The sequence below is a fragment of the Lonchura striata genome, chromosome 5 (genome assembly GCF_050655825.1).
Source record: "Lonchura striata isolate lonStrDom1 chromosome 5, ASM5065582v1, whole genome shotgun sequence".
In the NCBI taxonomy this organism is placed as follows: domain Eukaryota; kingdom Metazoa; phylum Chordata; class Aves; order Passeriformes; family Estrildidae; genus Lonchura; species Lonchura striata.
Window position 1 is genome coordinate 38,774,817 of NC_140707.1, and position 23,956 is coordinate 38,798,772.

At 40.4% G+C, this 23,956-nt stretch overlaps 1 protein-coding gene and 1 long non-coding RNA gene across 12 annotated transcripts in view; one reads left to right on the top strand and one right to left on the bottom strand.

Annotated features, from left to right (window-relative positions):
• Window positions 1-21,301, top strand: part of LOC146767331 (uncharacterized) — a 42,890-nt gene extending 21,589 nt beyond the window's left edge. Inside the window, exon 2 of the long non-coding RNA XR_014956019.1 lies at window positions 784-21,301. This is a non-coding gene — a long non-coding RNA (uncharacterized LOC146767331). The remainder of the gene's footprint in view (window positions 1-783) is intronic.
• RGS6 (regulator of G protein signaling 6) overlaps window positions 1-23,956 on the bottom strand; it is a 249,557-nt gene that overhangs the window by 44,573 nt on the left and 181,028 nt on the right. For 9 of the 11 annotated variants that reach the window (XR_014956012.1, XM_031505011.3, XM_031505010.3 and 6 more), the window contains 10 exons: window positions 23,616-23,722; window positions 21,280-21,331; window positions 18,748-18,812; window positions 15,752-15,828; window positions 12,763-12,844; window positions 12,174-12,248; window positions 10,753-10,851; window positions 9,635-9,696; window positions 5,135-5,245; window positions 1,799-1,924 (listed from right to left, as the gene is read on the bottom strand). Coding sequence is in view for 10 of the 11 variants with exons in the window: in XM_031505011.3 (XP_031360871.1) it covers window positions 1,799-1,924; window positions 5,135-5,245; window positions 9,635-9,696; window positions 10,753-10,851; window positions 12,174-12,248; window positions 12,763-12,844; window positions 15,752-15,828; window positions 18,748-18,812; window positions 21,280-21,331; window positions 23,616-23,722 (856 nt within the window). In the remaining variant the exon portion in view is untranslated. The remainder of the gene's footprint in view (window positions 1-1,798; window positions 1,925-5,134; window positions 5,246-9,634; window positions 9,697-10,752; window positions 10,852-12,173; window positions 12,249-12,762; window positions 12,845-15,751; window positions 15,829-18,747; window positions 18,813-21,279; window positions 21,332-23,615; window positions 23,723-23,956) is intronic. The other 2 variants (XM_085581967.1, XM_085581968.1) reach the window with 1 other exon arrangement.

Sequence of the window (23,956 nt, forward strand, 5' to 3'; positions counted from 1 at the left end):
GCTGTCAGCTTAAGTGAGGCAGATCCCAACTTTGCTGCTGAGTGCAACTTAGATTTTGCTTGCATGTGTAAGCATCCAGCAGTTGCTTTTTTAATGGTACATACTCCTAAGTGAGAATTAAGGAGCTTTCTCTACCTCACCTGAACCCTTCTTCTTTCTAGCATCACTGCTAATAATCCACTCTATTCCAGTTTTCATCATTAACATTTCTGCCTTTGCATCCTGTTATTTAAGGCTTTAAGCAGGCTTTCTAATGTATCCAATATGAGATAATAATACCACATAAGCCAATACCATTGTAATGATACCACAAGAATGATAGCAAAGTTCCCATACTAAGAATGATGCCAACGTCTTCCACAAAGGATGCAGTATTTAAGCTGTCTATGCCAGCCCGCTGATTTTGCCACTTCACTACATCTCAAAATCAAAGAGAATGTGCATCAGCAGGAGGAGCAGCTCTGACTGACCATGGAAGGTATAAGTTTGCCTCCTCATAATCAAACTTTCTCCATTTGTTTGGGTAGGATGAACGTGGGGGACAGACGCTAGTCATAAAATGTGCTGGATTTCACTAGCACAATCCCAGATTAATTTCAGAACACTAATTTGAAGAGTATTTTAATACAGTATATTAATTTTCCACGTTCATCACTACAATTTAATTTCAAATGAGTGCTGCTGTACATAACTGCAGTAAGGATATGCAAGTTCAGTACCTGTTTAGCAATAAAATTTCAAGCTCATTTATGTAATTAGTAACATTCCCTTGTTTTCTTACAGGTTATCTTTCAGGTTTTTCAAAACAATAAAGTGCATTGAGTTTTCACTGTTTTGCTGCTGGCATGCTTTCCGTACTTCTCCTTGGACAGGGAAACCTGATAAATAGGATGGTAAGTTGCAATGTCATTAAAAATCACTTTCTGGGGAATTCCTCTTTCAGACCTTGCAGGCTAGCTGACTGCACTACAGTGACAATTGTTCACATGCTTTAGTAATGTATTTCATTTTCTAAGTGAAAAATAATGAAAAAAAAAAACATAATTAAAAAGGGCTGTGCAATCAGGTTCTTGTCTGATGTAAGAAAAACCTGCTCACTACCAGCAAAGGCCAGTCTGGCCAAACTTGGCCAGATTTCCTCACCCCAAGAGCAGGCACAGTTCTGCCAGTGAACCTGCCAGTGAACTCTGCAGTGTTATTCAGTAAAAAAAAGTGGGATTTACTGGCTCTCAGCCTGATGTAGGATCATATGGGTATCTACATAATTTTTCATGATAGAAATTTTGACTTCTTCACAACTTGAGAAGTCAGGTACTCAGAATCCCCATATAGAGAGTCCTGTTAAAGTGAGACAAGCTGTTGGATAGTAAGCACATGGCAAAATTAAAAGTAGCTGTTGCAGACCTGACCTGGTGACTGCCAATACTGCAACAGTTCTTAGCCACATAATATCCATCTGTTTCCCTTACACAAGCCCTGCCACAGAGACACACGTAAATCCTATACATGGTTATGGGGCTGAGGAGCAATGTGCTGCATCTCATCACATCATGCAAGTCTGCAAGACCTGGCATGCAGAAGATACCTGACAACACTGCCTCTGCTGAACACTGCTTCTGAGATGACTCACATAGGTCTAGTATACGTGTCTAGCAGTGCTGTGGGCCAAGTCCAGCCATTCTCATCTTTATTCAAATGGGTGCTTTTGGCAGTTCAAGACACACCAAACATTGCATTTCACCTATGCAAGAGAGTAGGATCAGGCCCATTCATTTAGTCAAGTCAGAAAAGGTTTCACCTGAGGTTTTCTGAGCTGAATTCTGATTCCAGGAAACGAAGGAACTGGTCTCGTCCTACTGGGTCCTTCAGCACCTCATCCATGGAGAAACCCCATCTTTTCACACGCTGCTGACTAGGTTCTTTGCTGTTTGGAGAGAAGAGGAAAAACAGATGGAATGTGCATCTCTGCCTGCTGTCCGAGCAGCTGCTGCTGTTTCTGCTAAGTGAAGGGAAGAAGATTATTAGATGAGATGTGGTTTTTTTCTCAAGATTTTTCAAAAATGCAAGTTAGCAAATAACATAAAAAACCTATAAAGACCAGGATCATTATTAAAGGAACTTGAGGACTTTAACGCATTACATAATTTGAATCATTAAAGGACATTATTTGGGTGCTACATACATGGTGAAACAAAGAGAATGTGAATGATATGATTTTCAGAGCAATTTCTGGTAGATGTCATTTGGAAGAACAGCATACCATGCCTAAATGATTATTCATTATGCACTTCTTGCATATCTCCTCAAATGTACCTTAGGACTTCTTATGCATCAAGGCAGAAATTTCCCAGCAACGTTCCCTGGGTTACTGATGTGCTCCAGAGCATTTCCTTGTGTCCCACACAGTACTGCCTGGTCACTTGGAACTGGCTTCAGATTTTCAGATCCACATTTGCATTAGAAAAGCAGTTCCACTAAGAAGCAGTGCAGGCAAAATATCTAAAATGATTACTGGTTTGTGGTCTTTTATTTTTTAGTGCCTCTGATTTTTGCATGCCTAAGTCTCAGAAGTTTAAAAAGCATCTTCCTCCTACTCTCCATGACAATCAGACTTTTATTTTATGTCTCAGCTGGGATACTGAGATGCAGAGGCACCCAAAATCACCTTTCTCCTTAATTATTTCTTAACACAGCCCAACTTAAATAAGCTCTTGTTTGAACTGCCAGGCATGTAGCAGAGATGCCTATAGGGAGTGGTGGTGCCTGGGAATCACAACGAGGATCCTATGAGACAGGCTTCATCAGAGCGTAATCTGTTTGAAAGCTTCTGGTGTGATGGCATCATACTATGAGACAACTATTAAAACACAGCTCAGCTGCTCACATTTGTGACAGCAGAGCCATTGTTAACAGTACATATCTATTAAACTATGTGTCTCGTCATGTCCACAGCGATTCCTAATCATGGAGCCTTAGGGGACAGTGGCGATCTGTGCTGAAGACAAATAAGCCAAAGGGGTAAATAAAATGCCTGCTTTCATTTTCTCTTGGTGTAAAGGCTAAGCAAAATTGATAGGCATGTCCTCACTCGAGGAGCAGCACACTCGGGATGGCTCCTCCTGCACTCCCTCAGGAGCCAGCAGTGCTGCAGACAAAGGTGTAGATCCAGCCTACCTGTTACGTGAACCAGCCTGGACATCGGGACACAAAAGCCGTGCTTGTGCAGAGCCATGCACAATTTAAGCTCAGGGAATTTCCTGCTGAATCCAGAGATCTGTACCTGCTCTTCTTGCAGCTACACAATGTTCTGGCACACACAATAAAAGGCCAAAGTGCTATTTAAAACAGATTGCTTTCCATGGCATTTCCTGAGTCCTGACTGCCATGGAGGATGAAGTGCAGTGGCACGGGGCTGCCCATACTCAGCAGCCAGCCTTGCCACTGGCAGTGAGAGGCTCTTTGTTTTCCTGCGCAAGGGCTCTGCCCTTCTAACCAAGGAAACAGCTTTGCAGGCAACACAAGGGGATCTTGGGGATCATTTAATTATTCATGCAAGCTGCAACTAGATGCAGATGCAGTTAGTTTTTTACAATAGAGAATAAAATGGAAATACAGAGCTGTTTGTTCTTCCATCTCCCCACACTACGGCTTCCTCTTTTTCATCTGCAGGAAAATCACCTTCCTTAACTCTGAAATCATAGCAGAAACCAAGCATTTATTTTAAATTCCTATAAGGCTGTGACATCAGGCTAATTGTATTCTTCAGGGACACAGACATCTTTTCTGGGATTTGCAGCTACGTCAACAGATGCAGAAATAATGGATGCCTGGATTACCTAGTGGGTGAGGGTTTCTACAGAGCAGTATTTTGCAAAGGCTGTATCTGGTACTAGTCCTACTAGGGAAGATGGAGAAAATGAGAGAAACTAGATAAAAAAGGCGTAACAAATACTAAAATTATGTGAAGAGGGGCAGAGGTTAGGAAAATAATGGATTTCTGTGACTACTAGAAAAGCAAGTGAAAACAACTTCAACATCCCAAACTACTTGGTTTTTAAATGGGGCAAAATCTTGTTCTTTCCTGGAACACTGATTCCCTATGAATCAATTTTCTTAGGCCAATAGCATCTCTAAATTATTATTAAAGAACACACAGTATTAGATTTGTCATTTTCTTATCAAAGATTTGCTAAAGTGAACTCCAAGTTCACATTTGGTGTCAAATAGCAGCAACTAAACACTGGAGAAGCTGCTGAGCCCTTGCAGTTGTTGGCTACAGGATGTGATTTGAGTAGTGAAGGTAATATGGGGCATGGGAACTCCAGTCAAATTTGCTGAGGGAACTGCTAGGCATAGTAGCAGGCAGAACAATTTGAGCCCCATTACGAGGATTGTGGATAACCTGTGCAGGCAAGAGACACAGACACAGGCCAGATTTCCCTTGCACCAGCATCACATGGGCAAAACATGATCTCTGTTGCAGTGTTCTTGTTTTTTTTTTTTTAATTGAGAAACTCTGAGGTGCAAGGCATTGAATATCCTACAGCATTCCTCCCTCTTTTCATCTTTTTGACACCATAACAGAGACAAGCCAGTTTGTTCACCAACAGGTGAACAACTCTATCAACCAAATACAAGTCTGACCTGCCAAGTCTCACACATGAGCTACATTCTTCTGGCTCCTGAGCCAAACTCACTTTGCACAGCAGTAATGGCCACCACTTATAACTCATCCCATTTTCCCAGCAGCATCTTTGGTGGGATTCCATGACAGAGGCAGGGCTGGAGCATTGCAGCTGGGGAAGAGCAGGCTCCCAAGGGTCAAATGAGATGTACTGGAACAAGTTTGTCTTTGCAGTATCCTACAGCTTTAGGCTTCTAGACATGAGTCTGTGCAAGTGCTCGACAGGTATGAGAACATCCATTACCTGACTTACAGAGTCCCCATACATCAAGCCATATGGAAGTGGAAGAGCCGAATAATTCACAGTTACCAGTGATAAACTTTAGCTATGTTCTTGAATCTTGTAGTACAGACATACAACTTCCTTTCCAAACAGGGCAGCATGAAGAGCATACAAACAAAATGGCAAGACAACTCTCATATTAGTTAAAACTACCAATTATTTTTTACCTCATTTCAATGTCCCACAATGCTGCATCATCACTTATCCAGGGATTGGAAGGCTCAGCAGGAGTTATAAAGGGGTCATATTCCACATACTGCTCTGTGTAGGCTATTAAACTGGCAGGCAAAAAAAAAAAGGGTGGGGAAAAAAAAAAAGAGGGTTTGAATGCTCAGTCACATGTCAGAGAAGTACAGCTTTTTTTTTTTTTTTTTAATCCTGTTGTGGGGGGGGCATTCGGTAGGGATTTTTTGGGGTTTTGTTTTGTTTTGTTTTGGTGTATGCTTCTTTTTATTTATAGGGATTAGACAGTTTCGCAGCAATCACAGGAGACCCTTTTCCCAGGGATGACACATGCAAGGATTTCTCTGCAGACACCCATCAGCTCGCTGCAGTATTTTCCTCAACAGCAGCATTTTCCTCAGGCTTGTCTCTGTTGAGATGCTCCCAAAAAACCTGATGAGGCAACAACTGGATTGGTATGGCAGGACTTCCCCCAGAGAGCCATGGGAAGAATATGAAGTGTGTGTCATCCTGCTATTACATTTGCTGCATGCTACTATTTCCTCTCTTCCTTTTCATTTTAGCAAACTTTTGCACCCACATAAATTTATGCAGTATGAGAAACTCACCTAAACAGGGTCATGGGCTGCAGATAAGAATATGCTTAAATCTTTGGAGGATCATAGTCCTAAACATCAAAGCTTTGCCTATAGATAATTTTTCAGTTATGTTGGTATAGTATTTAGTCTAATGGCACTATTGTAAAAGACTTCAACAGTAATAATTAACCTAGAGAATAGTAAATTATATGCATGTTGGAAAAACTCCTGGCCTTTACACTGGCTTGCTTCATGGTGAGTCAGTTAAGGCATAGAGCCTCTAATCCTCACTAGAATGAGATTCAAAGAGCTTTCTGGAGAAAGGACTGTGTCTGCTTGCATAAATGATTCAGGAATTCCACTGGGGTTGGGGCTAGGGGCGCATTTTCACAAAAGAAAGACAGCAAATATGAAATAAATCAAAAGACATTTCTTCTAGTCTATATTGGAAATACTCTAAGGCACTTTATTTCTTGCCTACATCTGCCAAGTAATTAACTAAGTTAATTATGTCTCATCATACTGAACAACCAATGTATTTGCACTGTAATTGTCCATGCTAAACTTTACCTCTGGTCCTTCACATCTCAAAAAGGCAGGCAAATGAAAAAATTCTGTGAAACAAAGGGTTATAAAAGGCAGGAAGTTTCCCTGAACTGCTCTGTAGTAATTATTTCTTTTTGTTTGTCCTAGCTCTTATCATGAGGCATTAAAATCATACACTTTTGTAACCACAGCAGGTTCCCATTGCCCCTTAGGGCACTTGAGGCTGTCTCATCTCATTTCATTAATTACATTTCATGACTGCTGTGGGTCAAGGGTTGGAGGAGGGAGCAGCATCCAATTTCACAGAGAAGCAGCAGTCCCTTAGACATCAATGAGAGAGGGTTGGTTAAAAAAGAAAAGAAAGCCAAGAAGGATCAATCAGGAGATATCTGCTGTGAAATCTGAATTGCTCCTAATAAAATAATAAGAAGGCATCAGAGGTGCTAGTACAAGTACTAGCATAAAGGAAAGGAAGAAAAAAACTAAAATGAAACAAGAGAATTTCTAAGCACATTTTGCTGATTCAGTATAATGGCAGCAGCAGAATCATTGCCTCATTGTCTAAAGGAGGCTACAGGCAGGGGACTCCTAAGGAAAAGCATTTTGTCAAAATGCAAACCTGGCTTTTTGGGTGATAAACTGAATACCCAGTAGAAGAGGTGGTAGGAACAGTTGACTGAAGGGTGCAGAGCTTGCCTTGAGAACCCAACTGTCTCTCAATCAAGAGGGCCTGCTGAGCCTTCACAGGAACTTTGATGAGAAGCTGAAAGGATAGCACAGATTTTCATCTATGGAACTGAGATTGCTTCTGGTAGGAAGATGTTAATTTTTCCCCAGCCATTTCAGTGATGCCATGTCTAATGAAATTGTACTAACACTGTACAATGCAGTCAGGGAAAACAATAAAATATATTGATAGTTTTGCTCAATAGTTCTCAAAGCTCAGTGGTTAAAACTGACAGTGTACAGGTCCCAGGTGGGGAGAAAAGCTGTGGAAGAAAGTTTCCAAAGTGTGTGGAGTAGCTGAGGGATGCCTGTTCCCACATTTGGTACAGATCTACTCTTGGAAATAGAACAGGGAGGAAGGGGAAGAAAATGTATAGCAGCAAGTATTTATCTCACAGAAGCTGGAGATATCCTCCAGAGAGCCTTCCTCTTCTGACAACCAAGGGTTATCCCAAGAATAGTGTGAATTAATGTAAAATAAATACAATTGATCTATTACTATCGAAACAATTTATATCTTATTCCTGTAACTTGGTTGCCCTATTGCTTTCTGACTTACTTGCTACTTGTTACTTCCCTCATCCTCCTGAAAGTGCCTTTGTGCAATACTGAAAAACTGGCAGATAGTGCCACTGTCAGGCTTGTCTGTTGAAGGGAGCATGCCAAAAAGTCATCTCCTGTAACCTGATCACCTAAACTGTCCTGAGAGCAAGGTCCAGCCTGAAAATTGACTTGATAATAACAGCATCTCCTTAGACAGCAAATTCATTCCTAGTGCTTGTAATCAGTGTTTTCATGGGGCTTTCAAGGCTGCACAGGTTTTTTTTCAGGCAACTGTGCAAGTCAGGTCAGCCATGTTCATTCTTCCTCACCAGTCCCTGCCACTGGACCCATCAGCTCTTCTGCTTCCCTCCTATCTGCTCTGCAATGCTCCACATCCAGGCTGCACTTCCCACCACTCTCCACATCAAGATCTGGGACTCTTAGTCAATATTGCCAATATTCAAAGTCATCACATGACCAAACACCTCCTCACAAGATATAAAGATAACAACCATGATTTTCATTCTTTATAATTATTAATAATTATTTAGAAATATAAGGTTCTTCACCCAGAGAGTGTCTGGACTCTGGAATATCCTCCCCAGGGAAGCAGTCCTGGCACTACTCCTGCCAGAGTTCAAGAGGCATTTGGTCAATGCTCTCAGGTACATGGTGGGATTCTTGGGGCTCTCCTGTACAGGGCCAGGGGGTTGGACTTGATTATCCTGGTGGGTCACCTCCAACTCAGCTGATTCTGTCATTCTGTAATTTGACTGTTCTCATTTGATTTGCTTTTCTCCTGGTTATTATTTTGCACAGGTTTTGATAGCAACATTTTCTTCCCCAACTTGAGAGCAATTAGAAAAGAAGAAAAAAAAAGTCCTTTCAAACCAGGAAAATGATTGCTGTCTCAATATATTCAGGTCATTGTAAATAAATTCAGTACAATAAGAGTTTTTTAAGTATGAGTATATGTTCTTAATTGAGAAGATCCAAAAGCCCAAAACATAAATATAAATGTGCTCATTTTAACCATCCGATGTATTGCATGCAGGATTTCAGGGGGCTTCTGAATATTTTCTCTTTAATTGGATACATTTTCATTTTAATTGCTAAACTTCATTAGCCAATAGGAACCTACACTGAGCCTCTCATCATTTAATTTACCTGGTTTAATACATGCATGCTAACTACAGGCACAGGCACTGCAAAGCACATTTCAAGGGGTATTCCTGCTTTACTTTGCTTAAATAAAAATTCCTCTATTATTTCTCTAGAAGGAACCAGCCCATATCCTATTCTTCATATTCAACATAGTTTTGCTTTAAAAGTGATATCACTGAAGAGCATGGATATCTCTACCTTCATCTCAGTGACCACCCTGCAAATGTGCATAACTTACAAGTACCTAAGTAAGTGAGCTGTCATACTCAATTAAATTTGAGCTTGTTCTTCACCTATTCATACTTTTCTACCAAAACTAAACATTCTGCAAGTAAAATTGTGCATTGCTTCTTAGAAATCCACTCCTTAAAACACTGCATTGAGTAATCCAGGTACAACCCCAGTACTTCTCTAAGGTTTTCATACACATGTAAATGAGAGCAGGAACTGGTCCTACAACCCCAGTATGAACAGAAATGTGAACACCATGTGCAACAAATGCAAACACAGCTCCTTCCCCAGAGTTGTGCCAGACTAACCTGAGATAAGCACTAAGAGTTCAGCCAAAAAGGGAAAAAAAGGTTATTTTCAAATTGAGACAGGAATGACTTTTCTAAAAATAAACCACAGGGTAGTGAAGGAGTGGGAAACAAGTCCCATAAGGTTTTTTCCTTTTGTGAATGCTTCTTTTCTTTTGCAATATTACAGGTCCTCATTTCCCACCTATTTTTGCTCAGTGGCAGAAGAGTGAGTACAGAAGTGTCAGCAACCAGCAGACAGGCAACACAGCTGGTCAAGGAGGGGAAAGGATTGATGCACCAAAAGGGGGGGGGTCAAGCGTTTGCACTTTGCTGCCTGCTCTGTTTCTAGAAATGCCAAACTGGAGATGAGGAAAGAATGGGAAATCATCAAAATGGGGACACTCACCTTTCTGCTACTTTGGACATCTTTAAACAATGTCTCTCTATTTGCATGTTCAGAAAAGTTATCTGAGGAGAGAGATGACAAGGACATTAACAATTTATGAGTTCTGCAGCATGCATTGACAATATCCCAACACACTATTGATTTCTCTTTCCAAACAGCTTGAAAGTAACTCAGAAGGAAATGGGAGCCTTCCCTAGGTATCAGAAGCTTATTAACTGCTTCCAATAGCAGGCTCCACTGCCAAAGGCAAAGCTCTAGGGGAAGACTTCAGAAGACATAACTGAAAGTAGAAAAGACACATATTTGGAGCCAAGGTTCCTAGACTACTCAGGGTACAATATGATCTTTTTACAAACACACTCGGCTCTCCCATTCCTCTTACTGGCTGGCATCTCAAGACCAGTAACATTTTACAGCACACTTCCATTCTGCTACGAACTAGTTCTTCAGCCTATGATAAAAATGCTCAAGAAATGTAGCATCCAGGTTTAGTTCAGAAGACCACCCAAGAACTGGTTGCCTAAGAAACTGCCTAAGAAACTAAAGGCAGAAAGCTGCCTTTAGTAAAATGCTGATCTAGTGATTCCTATTTGTCTTTCAGTGAGGGCTGTTTATTGCAGCAAAGCAATTTTGAGGGAGAGCTCTTCATGCCAGGGCAAAGATGTGTGAGTTGGCTGGTCATTCCTTGGCATGGTAGTCCAAATAACTTTTTCCTAGTTTCCTAAAAGCTCTGACTGTACAGTCTAACAGTCAGGCACTGAATGATGCCTTTTCTCACCACTTGTCCCCAGCCTGTGCCCAGCTACACTGGCCTTTGTCACTGTCCACTTTTCAGACATCCTCAGTGAAATGGAATTATTACCTTATTGTCTGTGTCTGGTCCACAGACAATAAGAGTAGATTCAAAGGTCAGTGTTACTCATAATATGTATCACCATTCAACTGCACTGCTCAATGAATACTTACTAATACTTTACATAAGTGAGAATCAAGAATAATTATGTGAGGATCAAGGACAGGTAAAACATACAACTGGTTTTGCTGGTATCTTAGTAACTTTCTAGGCTTTTTCTCTGGTAGCAGTTCTCAGAAGAGTTGCCATACAGCCACCTACCTACCTGCTTCCGGAAATCCTCTTTTGTCGTTTTGCGCACCGGCTGGGAGGGCAGGTGTACAGGGCTTTGGGGCTGAGACTCCTCTGTAACCCCGTACACTGACTGTGAGGGAGCAAAGAACAAGCAAAGGGATTACAGCGTTTTTCTGTTACACAATGAGGAACAGCAGTATGCAAAGCAGTAAGGTAACAAGCCAGCAATTTCCTACTCTTTATACCCACACAGGTAAATAATTATTCATCCCGCAGCAAAATTTACAGATCAGACCCTTCTTGCTGATGCCTGCACTTAGAAGGCCTGCAGGCTTGTTAAGAGAAGAATTTGTTTTAAATGTTTAAATGCAGATGATAATTTTAGGAGCTCTGAAGTCTGTGTGCATTAACACTTGCAGGATGAACACTGGGAGCTGTCACTGGGGTGAGGCAAGTGGTAAAAGAAAATATTAGAACCTAATTCTATGCTGCTGTCTTTCACTTGATTTAATTTCTTGATGTAAAACTACATATTGAAGAAAGTGCTTAACCAGGTCAAGTCAATGGGTCAAGTTCACATGAACTTCTCTAAACAAAACCCTGCAGACTGACTTGTAGCCATTCATTTTCAGGACAGACACCTGCACTGAAAGTAATATAATTTGCCCTTTCATTTAGTGCTTTTGCTTTTCAGTAAAACTTCTGATAGACATGTGAATAGCTCTGCTGCAGTTTCACTACTTAAGGAAGTTCAGGAGTCCAGTGTTCCATCCAAAAACATAACAAGTCATGAAGAAAAAGCATGAAGCTCTGCTAAGAGAGGCTTAGATATTAGGAAAAATTTCTCTCTGAAATGGTTATCAAGCACTGGAACAAGGCTGCCCAGGGAAGTTGTTGAGTTGTAATCCTTGAAACTATTTAAAAGACAGGAACACGGTTTAGTGAAGGACTTGGTTAGGTTAAGGTTTTAAGTCACTGATATTAATGATTTTCTTCAATCTAATTGATTTTATGACTTCATATATATAGAAGACCTCAAACTTGCAGGAAGTCAAAGACACCCAAGTTGCTAATGAGCCAGCCTTTGAAATTACTAAGGCAGGTAAATATATCATTATCTGTGCCCAGATAATTTCTTAAAAAGGGACCTAGGTAGTTTTGCCAATTCTTTTTAATTTTATGGGAGTGCAGACATTTGGGACACCTTAATGCCCTTCTCAGCTCTAGCCATTACCCATCAAGTCAGTACAACTTTGCTGGTAAAATTGAAATAACAAATCGACCAAGGAGAACAAAACAGAAATCATACTATCAAAACACTTTTTTTATGCTCCTCTTGGGTAAGTCTCATATACAGTAGGTGTCAAGTGTGATTTACATTAAAGAAAACAAAAACAGTGAACTAAACCAACTCCAAACAAGTAAAAACAAAAACAGGAAACTCAAACTGACCTTTTTCACTTTTTGTGGGTTTTTCATACGGCGACACTTTCTAATGTCCATTTCTGTGGTGTTCACACAGCCTGGCTGAAAAGAGATGGTAATTGTGTTATTCCTCTGTTAAGAATCTTCATCCTACCTTACCTTTATAAAATATACAATTAGATCTTGTCCAAAACTCCTTCTTGAGGTTTGCATCCCATAAATTACTCTTGCTAAACAAGAGACTGCATATACCCAAGGATGCCATGTCAGCATTCAATCCACTTACTCCTAACTTTGGCATCAAAAGGAAATAGCAAACAGGGGGGAGCTTTTGCTAGGAAGTCTGAGACAAACTGAGTAAGGTGCTTTTCTTTCATAACCCAGTAAATAATTTTCCAAACTTCACATTTTTCACATATTTCCAAGTCAACAGTTCCATAGGTACACAAGTCCAGAATGTCTCAAATAATCTTGTAGACACTTGGTGCATTTTGAACTGTGAGGAAAATCCATGTGGTGACTACAAAGGCAATGTCTTTGTGCATAAAACATTTAATAGTAATAAAACTTTTCCTGTCAAAACTTGGAAAGTCTGTTCATTCATAAATAGTTTTACCACAGGCCTGTGCACATCCCAGAATGCTCTTTCCTGGCTGTCCAAAATCTTTCTTTCTGTTTTATCCTTTTTCCTGTCGATTCTGAAAACAAAAGAATAAGTGAGTATGATTCAATGTACAAGTCATGCTTTCTTTTTTGATATAGCTCCTAGCTGTGGTTTTTAACCCCAAGACAAAAAAATTCAGCAATCAACATTTTTTGTACAGCCATGTCACACTCGCACTTTGCAGGGGCACATGCCATGAACAAAGTAACACTGATGTTTACTCCAACATGGGTCAAGAGATTTTCCTATTGATGTGGAAAAATTTAACAGATGTTTTTCATCTGGTGAGAAAAATTTTTCCTGGTACTCTCTTCCAATACTCTGATTTGACAGGCTGGGAAATTTTGTAATTTTGTCTGTGTCAGGAGACCCCACCACGATCTGTTTGCTCCAGGTAAGGGTCCTGGCTGGTGCTGAACTGAAGTCTCCATCAGGAGACCCCACTGCACCCCAATGCCCCAGCAGCACCAGTGAATGAATACAGATTGCAAAGGAACATCTATCCCAGACATTCCCAGCAGCAACAGCATGGGCAGCACTTGTGTCCGCTCCTCCTTACAGCTTTCAACTCAAAGATTGCATCTGTCTGTGTGCCCCCATTGCTGGCAGAGCAAGGGGTGACAGCACAGGTGACCAAAGGTGAGTTTGCTGCATGGCCCCCTCCAAACCAGCACCCACCCCAGGGAGACATGACTGGGCTGGCACAACAGGAGCTCAGTAATTCCAGCCCTGATGCAGCCAGTGAACCAACTCACTCAAAGCACACAGCCCAAAGGCCACCAGAGGTTGTTCAAAGCAATTCTTGGCAGCAGTGAGCAAGTGACATCTGGCACCTCACCCAGCTTTATACATGAGCACAAAGTCAGCACCAACTTGCAAGATCTACCTGCAGAGAGACTGGAAGAGGCATATGAAAGGAGGAACAGCCTCTACCTCCAGAGCAGGACTGAGTAAAGCTCAGTGTCCCTGTGCTGGTTTCCCACATAGCTGCCACCAGGAAAATCAAAGCAGTGAGGAAAAAAACCCAGGCCAGCTGTGATTTCTGACCACCAGGTTCTCTCCCATCTGCTTTTGTTTTTGAGGGGCAGTGACCCTTGGCTAAGTCTGTGCTAGAAATGTACCAAGAGAATAGGGATCAGGGGAGAAAAATTGAATTTTCTGAACACTCCTCCCCAGAAAAAGATCAAACTCTCTACAGTTTGGCATCACTAGCTGATTTCCCCCTTGCAAGGCAGAGGTGAGAAACAAGCTCTGGCACGAGCTCTGTCTTCACACAAAGCCAGAGTAGCTGCTGTACTGCTCTGAGGACACCCAGCCCAAAACTACTTTTCTGAGAGAGTCCTTCACACCTGGCCAAAGGGGAAGGTGAAGCCTATTGCAATCTTACACCACACAGCACACACAAATTGAAGGGAATCTTTGGAGGCTTCACTTGGAATTCTCTTCACTGACACTTTGTGCTCAACCCAGATTGTCAGCTCTTCTCTCCAGACTTACTGATAACTCAGTATTTCACGTTTTAAACTATGAAGACCCAAAGCAGCTAGATGCTCTATGGCTGCAGTTTTTGAAGCAATGTGGGTATAGCAATGGGAATCCTGTGTGCAAACAAAAATGTGGAAAACAAAGCAAACTTGGTAAGCCGGAGGAATGTTTTCAGGTATTTTTGATTTTTTTCTTTTCTCCCTTTTCTAGTTAACTTAAACTTTCAGTTAACTGTGAATTACAATGTGAATCCCATCCCTGCCTTTCTGGAAACCTGAAGACTGAACCATTACATGAACTCTGAATGAAGGAGCTGAAAGCCAGCAAAAAAAGTTGATAGTGGCCAGTTCATGCTTATGCTTCAAAGAAAGCAGAATGAAGAAAAGATGAATAACCAACAGTGATCACAATAAGTCCGATATTTGCAATTCCTTCTTAGGTGATAATTATATGTTTTAGACAGAATGCAGACTTTTGTTTTGACTTACACTTTTTTTTTTCATCTTGGCAATAGCCTTTCAGTAACTAAAAGTACAATTGCTATCCTAAGTTCTAATTTTCTCTTCCAAATGGAACACTGTTATTCTGGTTGGAAAAAAATCCCTTAATTACCCTGCAGTTTAAAAGATAATTACCGTATATTTAAATGGTACATAATTGCAATGTTATTAAGCAAAGAATTTATCAAAATTCCAAAGGGTTAATCAAAAATAGAGACATATACCTCAAGACACACCTTCAAGAAATGATATTCCTTAACTTTTTAGCATGTAATGCTTAAAGTGCAAATTCCTTCCAATGGAACCATTTTGGTACTGATGTTCTCATGTATCATCTTCACTAACCTTTCCATTTTACAAGTGACAATGACATGCACAAAATGGACACTCAGAGTTTTAGGTATTAGCTTGTAGACAATACTACACAAACCCTAGACCATATCCATTTACCAGCAGTAATGAAAACACACTCAAAACATTAAGAGGCTTCATACTGCTTCACAAGGGAAGATGAGAAGAAATACCTGTTGTAAATACCACCCTTATAATCACCTGAAAATGACAGCATTTTTAGACTCAGAAATACTCTGCAAGCATAGAGTAATACAGATAGATGACAAAATTCTGTTCTTTCCATTCACAAAAAACAAAAGTACTACACAAATGTAGAAGCACAATTGGCTTGTGAATTACACAAGGCCCCATGGTGAATACAGGCTTAAGAGCTCCAGACCAGTGTTTCCATCTACAGATAATTAAAGCCATCTTTCAATTTCTGGCACAGATCTTCAGAACTGGCTCTCTACTGTTTCTAGTCTGCCAGTGATTAAAATTCACCAACACCTTCTGAGCTTAGTCACAGTAAAGATTTTGACAAAGAAGTTTTATCTGTTCAGAGTCTCCTTCCCTTCACAGCTCTAAATACTGGTGCAATTCAGTGCTCCAGGATTACTCACTTCACTTGGGCCTCTGCTTGCATGAAGATGAATTCCCATTTTCTTGCAAACGCTCTCTGAAGTCTTGCTAAGTTTTCCTGTCAAAAGATGAAAATAGTAAGAACAACTAATTTCTGTAAATACAACAATTGCTTGAGAGTGTGTTTAGCATGGTGGTTTTTTTTTTTTTTACTGAGAAACTAAAGACATGGAAGTCAGTGTTGCTTTCAGGTGAACTATAGTGCAGGCAAAGCAAGGCTGTAACACATCTTTTTAGGCTGCAACCCAGAGGGCCCTGCCAGGGATAAGTAATGGAGTGTGATGAAGACAGCTTGAGCTCTAGTATGAAAAAAATATGGACTTGTTCCCAAAAGATAACACTGAGAAGCTTTGTGAAGCTGATGACTTTCATTTCTGATAGCAGATGGCTGCCAGCTGCACGTTTCCCTCTCATCCTCACTTTCCCTTCCTCTCTGCACTGTTCTCTTCTCTTCAGGCTTTTGTGAAGATGCAAAGCTTGAGCATCCCCTGCTTTGCTCTATCCTGGTCACTGATGAGCATTATGCAGCTACACAGTACTGAAGGCTGGGATTGCCAGGATGATTCACAAAAGGAAATAGCTTGTTTGTCTGAACAATGAACAGTTACTGCAAAGAATGGCTCGAGATGCAGTTTTGCTCTACACCTGAAGTAAGAGCTCTGGTCCAGACCTATTCTAGAGAGTGTAATGATCTGGACATTTGGATGTGGATGTGGCTTCATCAAAGCTTGAGGTTAAACTTGGAACATGGCTGGAATATCAGGCTTAAATTGCACCCTGAAGTTACATATCCATACCCTCCCCAAGAAAGGAGGCCTGTGAGACAATCAATAGGATGCTCTTCTCCATTACAGCTGGTTTAACTGTTTCAAATTTACATTGAAAACAAACACTTGTAGTTCTACTCTTGTTCTCTTTATACTTACCACATTTATTTCAAGAAACTTTTTTCAGGCACATAGGTTTCAATGCAAGAAAAAAAATCTTTCTATTAGTTACTTTAAACTCTTGTATAACACAAAGCATAAAGCTTGGCCCTGTTACTACCAAGTCAATGTAACAGTTTCATTCTGTATATATAGAGGAAAAATGTTAAACAAATGATTTACAGCTGTACTGAACTGTGATGATTTCCTTAACTTTGGCTACAAAGAAAAACAACTTGTAATTATCTGTAACAGAAATTTTTGTGGGTATTTTTTCATTATTTTTATTTTAAATTATGTTCATATGTGCCCTCTGGAGTAAATATGCTGAAACCAATGAAACATCACCAACTGAAGCTATATTTGAATTGTGCTTATGTTTGACCAATTATAAAAAACCTGAATGCAACTATACAAGCATAATCACATCATCAAGACTCCTGCTCTCATCAATATAAATGTGGGCTGGAGGACTGTAAATGCTGCAAGCAGAACCTAAAAATGAACTGTCCCCTGAGATACTTTGTAGAGAGCTTCTCTTGAAGCTGCAGGTCACTACTGATATTTGTGGAGAAGCATTCTCATGCTGCATCTCCAAAGATATGAGAAGCACTGGTTCTCACTCCTGCAAACCTGTTTCTCTCACTTCTGCTAAGCTTACATCCCTTGCTGGATCTGCTTCAGCTCCCATAATGCTTAGGAAGAGTTGGTGCCATTCTTATCTGAATGTCTCTAATTAAGAGAACAAAGTTTGAATGCAGAAGTAACCTCTAATTGTGCAATGCAATATTCACAAGAAAAATGAGAGACTGCCAAGATCTAATTATTTACCATCACTGGAGCATTGCTACCCTCAGTAGGCAACAATGTGCAAAAGTACTTAGCCAAAGCCTGATTGCATGTGTGTGGGAGTATGTGTGCCGCTGAACAGCCTTTTGTTGCTTTATGGTAGATCTTCTGAGTACTTACACTTAATTGGTTGGATGTGAGCAATTTTAATGGTTTTAATAATGAAATCAACAATATGCAGAAGAGAAAACTCAGCAAAAGGACATGTAAGTGCATGCAGGTTGTTCTATTCCTTCCTTGGTGCCTGTTTGAGATTAGACCTCTTGGGAAGTCGGTGGCCTACATAAGTGGCAATTTTTGCATGCTCTGCACTGAAAGGACCAAATGGCATATCTCTCCATGTGCATAAGTGTTCCAAAATGTAGAAGGTAAGGAAGAAGGAAAAACTTCAATCTTGGGGAAAAAAAAAAAAGTCCCACTCTAAAATATATGCAAATATACGCAACATAAATGTTTTCATTGTAACAAACATGACCACGTAAGTACACTAGAACCAACTTGGTAAAAAAACTCTCTAATGAAAACTCCATGTATAAAATTCTACTATAATACTGTTGAGCAAGTAAACAGAATAAAGTCAACATGACAGAAAGAAAAGTTTAGCTGCTCAGAGTGCTACACTGCTGGTATTCAAAGAAATACACAGCCCTTCTCCTCCTGCCTCCATCTTCCCACTCCTCTTCACCCTGCAGTCTGGCACCAAAGTTTGAGATATTTTTATTGATAGTAACTCCAAATCAGAAAACATGCTCTAAATAAAGTTTGATTATATTTTTCATATGGCATATAGAAAATGTTGCAAATCTAGTATCTGATAACTTTTGTAACAAGATGTGCCATCAACAATTTAACTGCCTAGTGGCACATCTGAAAATCCATCATTTTCCTGTGCTGAAATCTGCTATATAAACCAGGATTTCCTAACTGAAAACAGGACACCAAGCTAAATTTCTGTGTAATTTGCCCCAGCTTTGAAGGGCTCATTATACAGCAGATGGTTTAATGTGAGACACTGCAAAGCCAGGGACATTCATCAGTCTTGATCCTGATGTTGTCTTCATATCAGCCTTCACACAGTTGTGACAGCTAAGAAAGAGATACAGTAAAGGCTGACCCCAAAGCACAAAATGGCAGCATTCAGTTGGCAAGCAAAGCTATCCCTGCATCCCCCCAGCCTTAAACTCTAGCAGCAGTGTACCTACGGCTTCATAATCCGCCAGCTCCAGCCTAGCTTTGTTCTGCATGGTCCGTTTGCAAAGATAGATGGCTAAAGGGAGAAACAGAATGGAAAACAATTACAGACAGATTATCAGTACTAGATTTTAAAAAAACAAAAAGAAAAAAAAAAAAAGAAGGAAAAAATGTAGTCCATAGACAGTTTGTTTTCATCAGAAAGCAATATGAGTCAAAGAATGAGAGGCCTGGACACTGGACACCCATCTGACATTGTTTATGATTAATCTCAGAGGCCCTAAACATCTGCAACATCTCATTTAAAAGTGCTGAGAGCAGATGCCAGGACCTAACAAGATGTCCACAAAAGGCACAATTGCTTCTGGGTCTGGTAAAAGATATAGCATAAGCAACCTGTTCACTAAGCAGTTTGGGAATATGCATGCCAAAGTGACCATCCTTGCATTTCTTTTCTGCTAAGAAAGAATAAAAATAAATCAGAATATTGAAGTGAAAAGAGAAATACGGGCCAGATCTTAAAAGCATGATCTGAGCGTTTTTTAATAAGCTCCACCCTCTTGTTCTTACACATTTCAAATGGTTAAGCCTTGTCACATTTTGCTATAGGCAGAGGCTGCTGAAACTGATGTGGTTTGGAATTCTGACGGTCAAGATGAGCCCAGCACACACCACCAAACCAGACCCAGGCTGTCTTCTGGGAAAGCTCCAGCTGGATCTGCTAAGCTCACCCCATTTCCATTAAAGGCTGAAACACAAGGTCTGCAGCACACTCTGGGTATACAGTCAGGTCTGAACTTAACAGTGGCCCAGTGCTACTCAAGTAATGCTATTCTATGTTGTTTCTGTAATTTTAACATTTGTATAATGAGCCAGTATTATGCATTGTAACCAGAACTAACCAGTTAATTTATATTTACACATCTCAAGGGCAGTTTTCTCTGTAAGGCACTTATGACATCAAATTAAGTGAGTCGGTTGTCTCACAGTGTTTTTTCATGCAAGGCAATGAACTGCCATTAGAAAGGTAGCTCCTCTCCTGTAAGTGGACACAAGCAAATAAAAATAGCATGAAGTGCCCCTGGGATTTCAGTTTTATTTGGGTCTACCGCTAGTTTGGGATTAATTCCTGGGAAGACTCCATCTGTACAGGCCTCTGATATGCAAAGTCTGATTATAAGCATATGTTAGAGATTTCTGGGACAGATGAAAATCTGTCACTACAGGGCTCAGCTAATGCAGCTGAAGCTTGTCCAGCTGTGGGTCAGCTCATAGAGAGCTTCATTTTGGGGTGTACTGTTCTACTCAATGCCACTGCAGCACAATAATCTGACTGCCAAAACCAATTATTTATCTGATATTGCAGGAAAAAACCAGAACCTCCCTCTTCACATTATTCTTCTGGTTTTTAAAGAATACATATGAGGCACAGTTCACACAGTAATATAGGGTGACTGTAAAATCTGGAAATTTTTTTGCAAATACAAAACAGCATAATGTTTTCTCCTTAACCATTCCCTCAATGGGGTAAACATGTAAGTCTAGCTCATCTGCAGATGAGGACTGCAAAAGAGCTATCATATGACACACACCATTGCAGGCTACTTCTTTACCCCAGCAAATTATTTCCAGAATCCATAATGTTGAGTAATTATTGCACAGGAAACAAAAACAAAACAAAACAAAAAACCAAACCAAAACAAAAAAACCAAACTGATTACTCAGGGAGGAATTTTAAACTAATCTTAGATTATGAGATAAAGGACTTCCAGAAGCTCCTGTTTTATGACTGCACACATGGATACACTTCCTATTCCAAAGCCACACCAGGATGCAACAATTAATTTTATCATTTAACTGTGAAGGCAGTGCAGTTCTGGAAGAGACAGCAATATTGCATGCAGACAGCTAAAGATACCAACACTGATATATTTTCTTTATGTATTATCCCTGTCTGCAGGCACTCACAAGTTTAAAACACCATGCTGCACTTTATTAACTCATAAACCATGCTTAGTCTTCTCTTTTACCATATCATGTGGTAATGTTAAAAAAATGGGAAAATAAGTCTGATGTCATGTATCAGAGAACTTTTAGCTTTGGGCTGCTGTGAGTTATGTACCAGTTTATTGATCAGTCAGATAAGTGCCCAGATGAAGTAAATTTTATTGATCCACATAACAGATTCAGTAACAGATCAGAGGATAGTCACCACAAAAGCAATATTGGTATTATTTAAGAATCCCAAGAACCAGTATTCTGCGTGCCACAAATCCTGCTGAAATGAACAGGACTATGGGAGAATGAGGGCAATGGATGGCAAAATCCTGACTCCACCGAGGTCAAGGGCTACAGCTCCAGGGGCTTGAGATGCTCCAGGGTTTCAGTTTGTGCATTTGAGATGGGCACAGATCTGCCTGTGATGCTGCTGCCTGACAAGAAACTTTGCACATGAAGGGTGAATGTAGCCAACAGTAATTATTTTAAGGACAACTGTTTACATCACAAACTAACTTGCTATAACGAAACAATCATACTCTCACCATAATCTGTGTTTTCTGGTTCCCAGCAGTTTGAAGGCCAAAAGTATGGTGCCTAAGAAAAAACATATACATTTTTGTAATTTAAGAGATGAAAACCCATGCAGATGCAGAAAAAAGTTCAAAAAGAAGAATCACAAAATCTACCACCAAGCTTCTGCCCTCAGGGGAAACACTGCTAAAGATTACAGTAAAAGTCAGGATGCCGCAAAAACCTTTAACAGTCCTCATTGCAGGTAAACAGAGATGCTGTAATGCAAGTACTTCTTGTGGAGGATGTCCAGTGTCCTGATGAAATTTCAGACACTTTTGCCAGCTCATCTGAATGTGGACATCTTATCCACTATCCCCAGAACCTCCTCCTTCCCCAGAAATTCACAGGCAACCTGAATACATATTTTTTTAAGCACACAAGGAATCTTCTGGTCTTATCTATATGCTACATACCCCTTGCTTTTCTGAAGCAGCTACCAATGCGGTTGGCAGACTCCAAAACAATTTCCTTTTAGTTTAAACAGATGGCAGAGGTCAAAACTCAGCTGTTTAGACTAATTCTGAAAGCAGAAGTCCTGCTAAACTTAGTGCTTTTGCTTTCTATCCAGGTCTGCATATTGCAGTTGCTACAATTAACTACAAGCTATAACTATATGTGACTGTATTTCATTTTGAACAAGAATGAAAAATGACATACCGGTGATCACACAAATTACAGAACACTGAAACTTTACTGATTACACATTGCTCTGCTGATGTAATGCTACAGATGGGCATAGGACTTTACCACACAGAGTTAACGTCCTTCCACCAAAGTACAGGGAGAAAACATGAAGGATTCAAACAATACAGGGTTTAATGCTCCTCAGTGATAGGTGTCTTATGACTTTCAGAAGAGGAAGATCTACTGTTAAAGGAGGGACTGATGGTGAGGTAGAAAGTAGCAAGATGAGAGTAATGGAAACAAAGCATGATTCTATCAGGTTATTTTTGCAGAAAAAGGTTAAGGAGGTGTGTTGGAGGAAATGAAAGCAGGCAAGGAATATGCAAAAATTTTAAGAAAAGACAAGGGAAAGAAAAGTCAATAGACAGTCAATTTGATGATGTGGTTTACACAAGCTTAAAACAATAAAAAGAAATTAATATATAATGAAATGCAGCTCCTGAAAACTGCACAGGACAAGTTCTTAGAGTGCCATTCTTTCAGAACAGAGAAAAATACAGCTAAATGGTCAACCAGTATTACCCCTGCTTTTGTTGTGTCTTACAAGACAGAAGGATCAAGACTTTCAGAAAAGAAAGGGAATTGTAACGAAAAATCTGAGTCTGCATGATGCCCTGCAGCCAGAAGGTGGGCTGAGATAAGAGGACATCTGTGATCTCCTGGGTTTCTTTTTTTACCATAACATTGCTCACATGTGATAACACAATATCACATTAGCAGTAGGCATGAGCATCTGCAATATCAGATGGAAAGAGCAGAACTGGCTTTTCAAATAAAAGTTAAAGAAGAGTAAAAAAATGTAAAGGAGGAACAGGAGGGTGAACAGAAGAGAGGTGACAGGAAAGATAAGGGAGCGGGCTGAGACCATGTAACAGAAAAACACAAATTCAGCCAGCAGGACAAGCCAGTGACTCCAATTTTGGACTTACTGCTTCTTCTAAAGTTACACAATCAGTTCAGAAGGAGCTGTTACAGCACAAGCACTCAGTTATCTAGCAAGCTGACAGTGGCAGATTTTGGACAGGGCATGGAACTCAGGCACAGGGTGCTTAAAAAAGTCAGCACATCTGGAGGCACAGGAACACTGAGGGATAGAAATGTCCCAGTTTAGGCAATTGCCAAGGTTACACATCCTTTGTAGAAGAGCCAGTCTTAAGCTTGCCCTCTCACACACCAATTTGTAAGCAAGAGATGACAAATTTGAATTTTTTGCTGTGCCAAAGCTGGAATGTCCAGCTCCTAAGTTTGCCCGCGTCCATTTTGCAGAGGAGAATGGCTACTTAATTCTGCATCAGAGTTAGGACCTGAAAGCCATTTTCCTTCTCCTGGTTTAGTTCAATGCTGAGTAAAACAGCTGTGAATTCAGATATCAAAAATAGTCACAAGACATAGCCATTCATTTATGTAAAAAAAAAGTCAGAAGGTAGATAAGAATGATTTGGGATTCTAAAGGAAATTTTTTTGAAGGGACTTCATCATTTCCTAGTGCCTCTATGAAGGTAGCCTCAATCCCTGGCTTCACAGATCTAATGGCTGCTTAGGTGTAAAGAGTGGGTGATTTCAGCAGTATTACTGCAGGGACAGAAGAAGGGGCCACAAGGGAGTCAGGGTGCTCACCAACCTGAAAACGATAGAACGTCCCGTCATCCTTAAGGGTAAGAACATGGTCTGAGATGGGAAAAACATAACCCTGTGCAGCAATAAGGCTTCCCAAGTGTATTGCTTCCCCTGTGAAAGAGAAAAAACAGCAGGGATGTGTCAACAAGACATGCACCGCATATCTCCGCTTTCAATTGCAGCTCTGGTGATAACTCATGTGAAATCTGGTGCCCACATGCCTCTCTGTACCCACACCACATCCCTACTACTTCCAACCAAACCCTGTAAAGCAGGAGTGCAGAAACCAGCCTTACAATACAGATGAAACACTGCTCAAATGTTTAACCTGTTCATTTTTTGTTT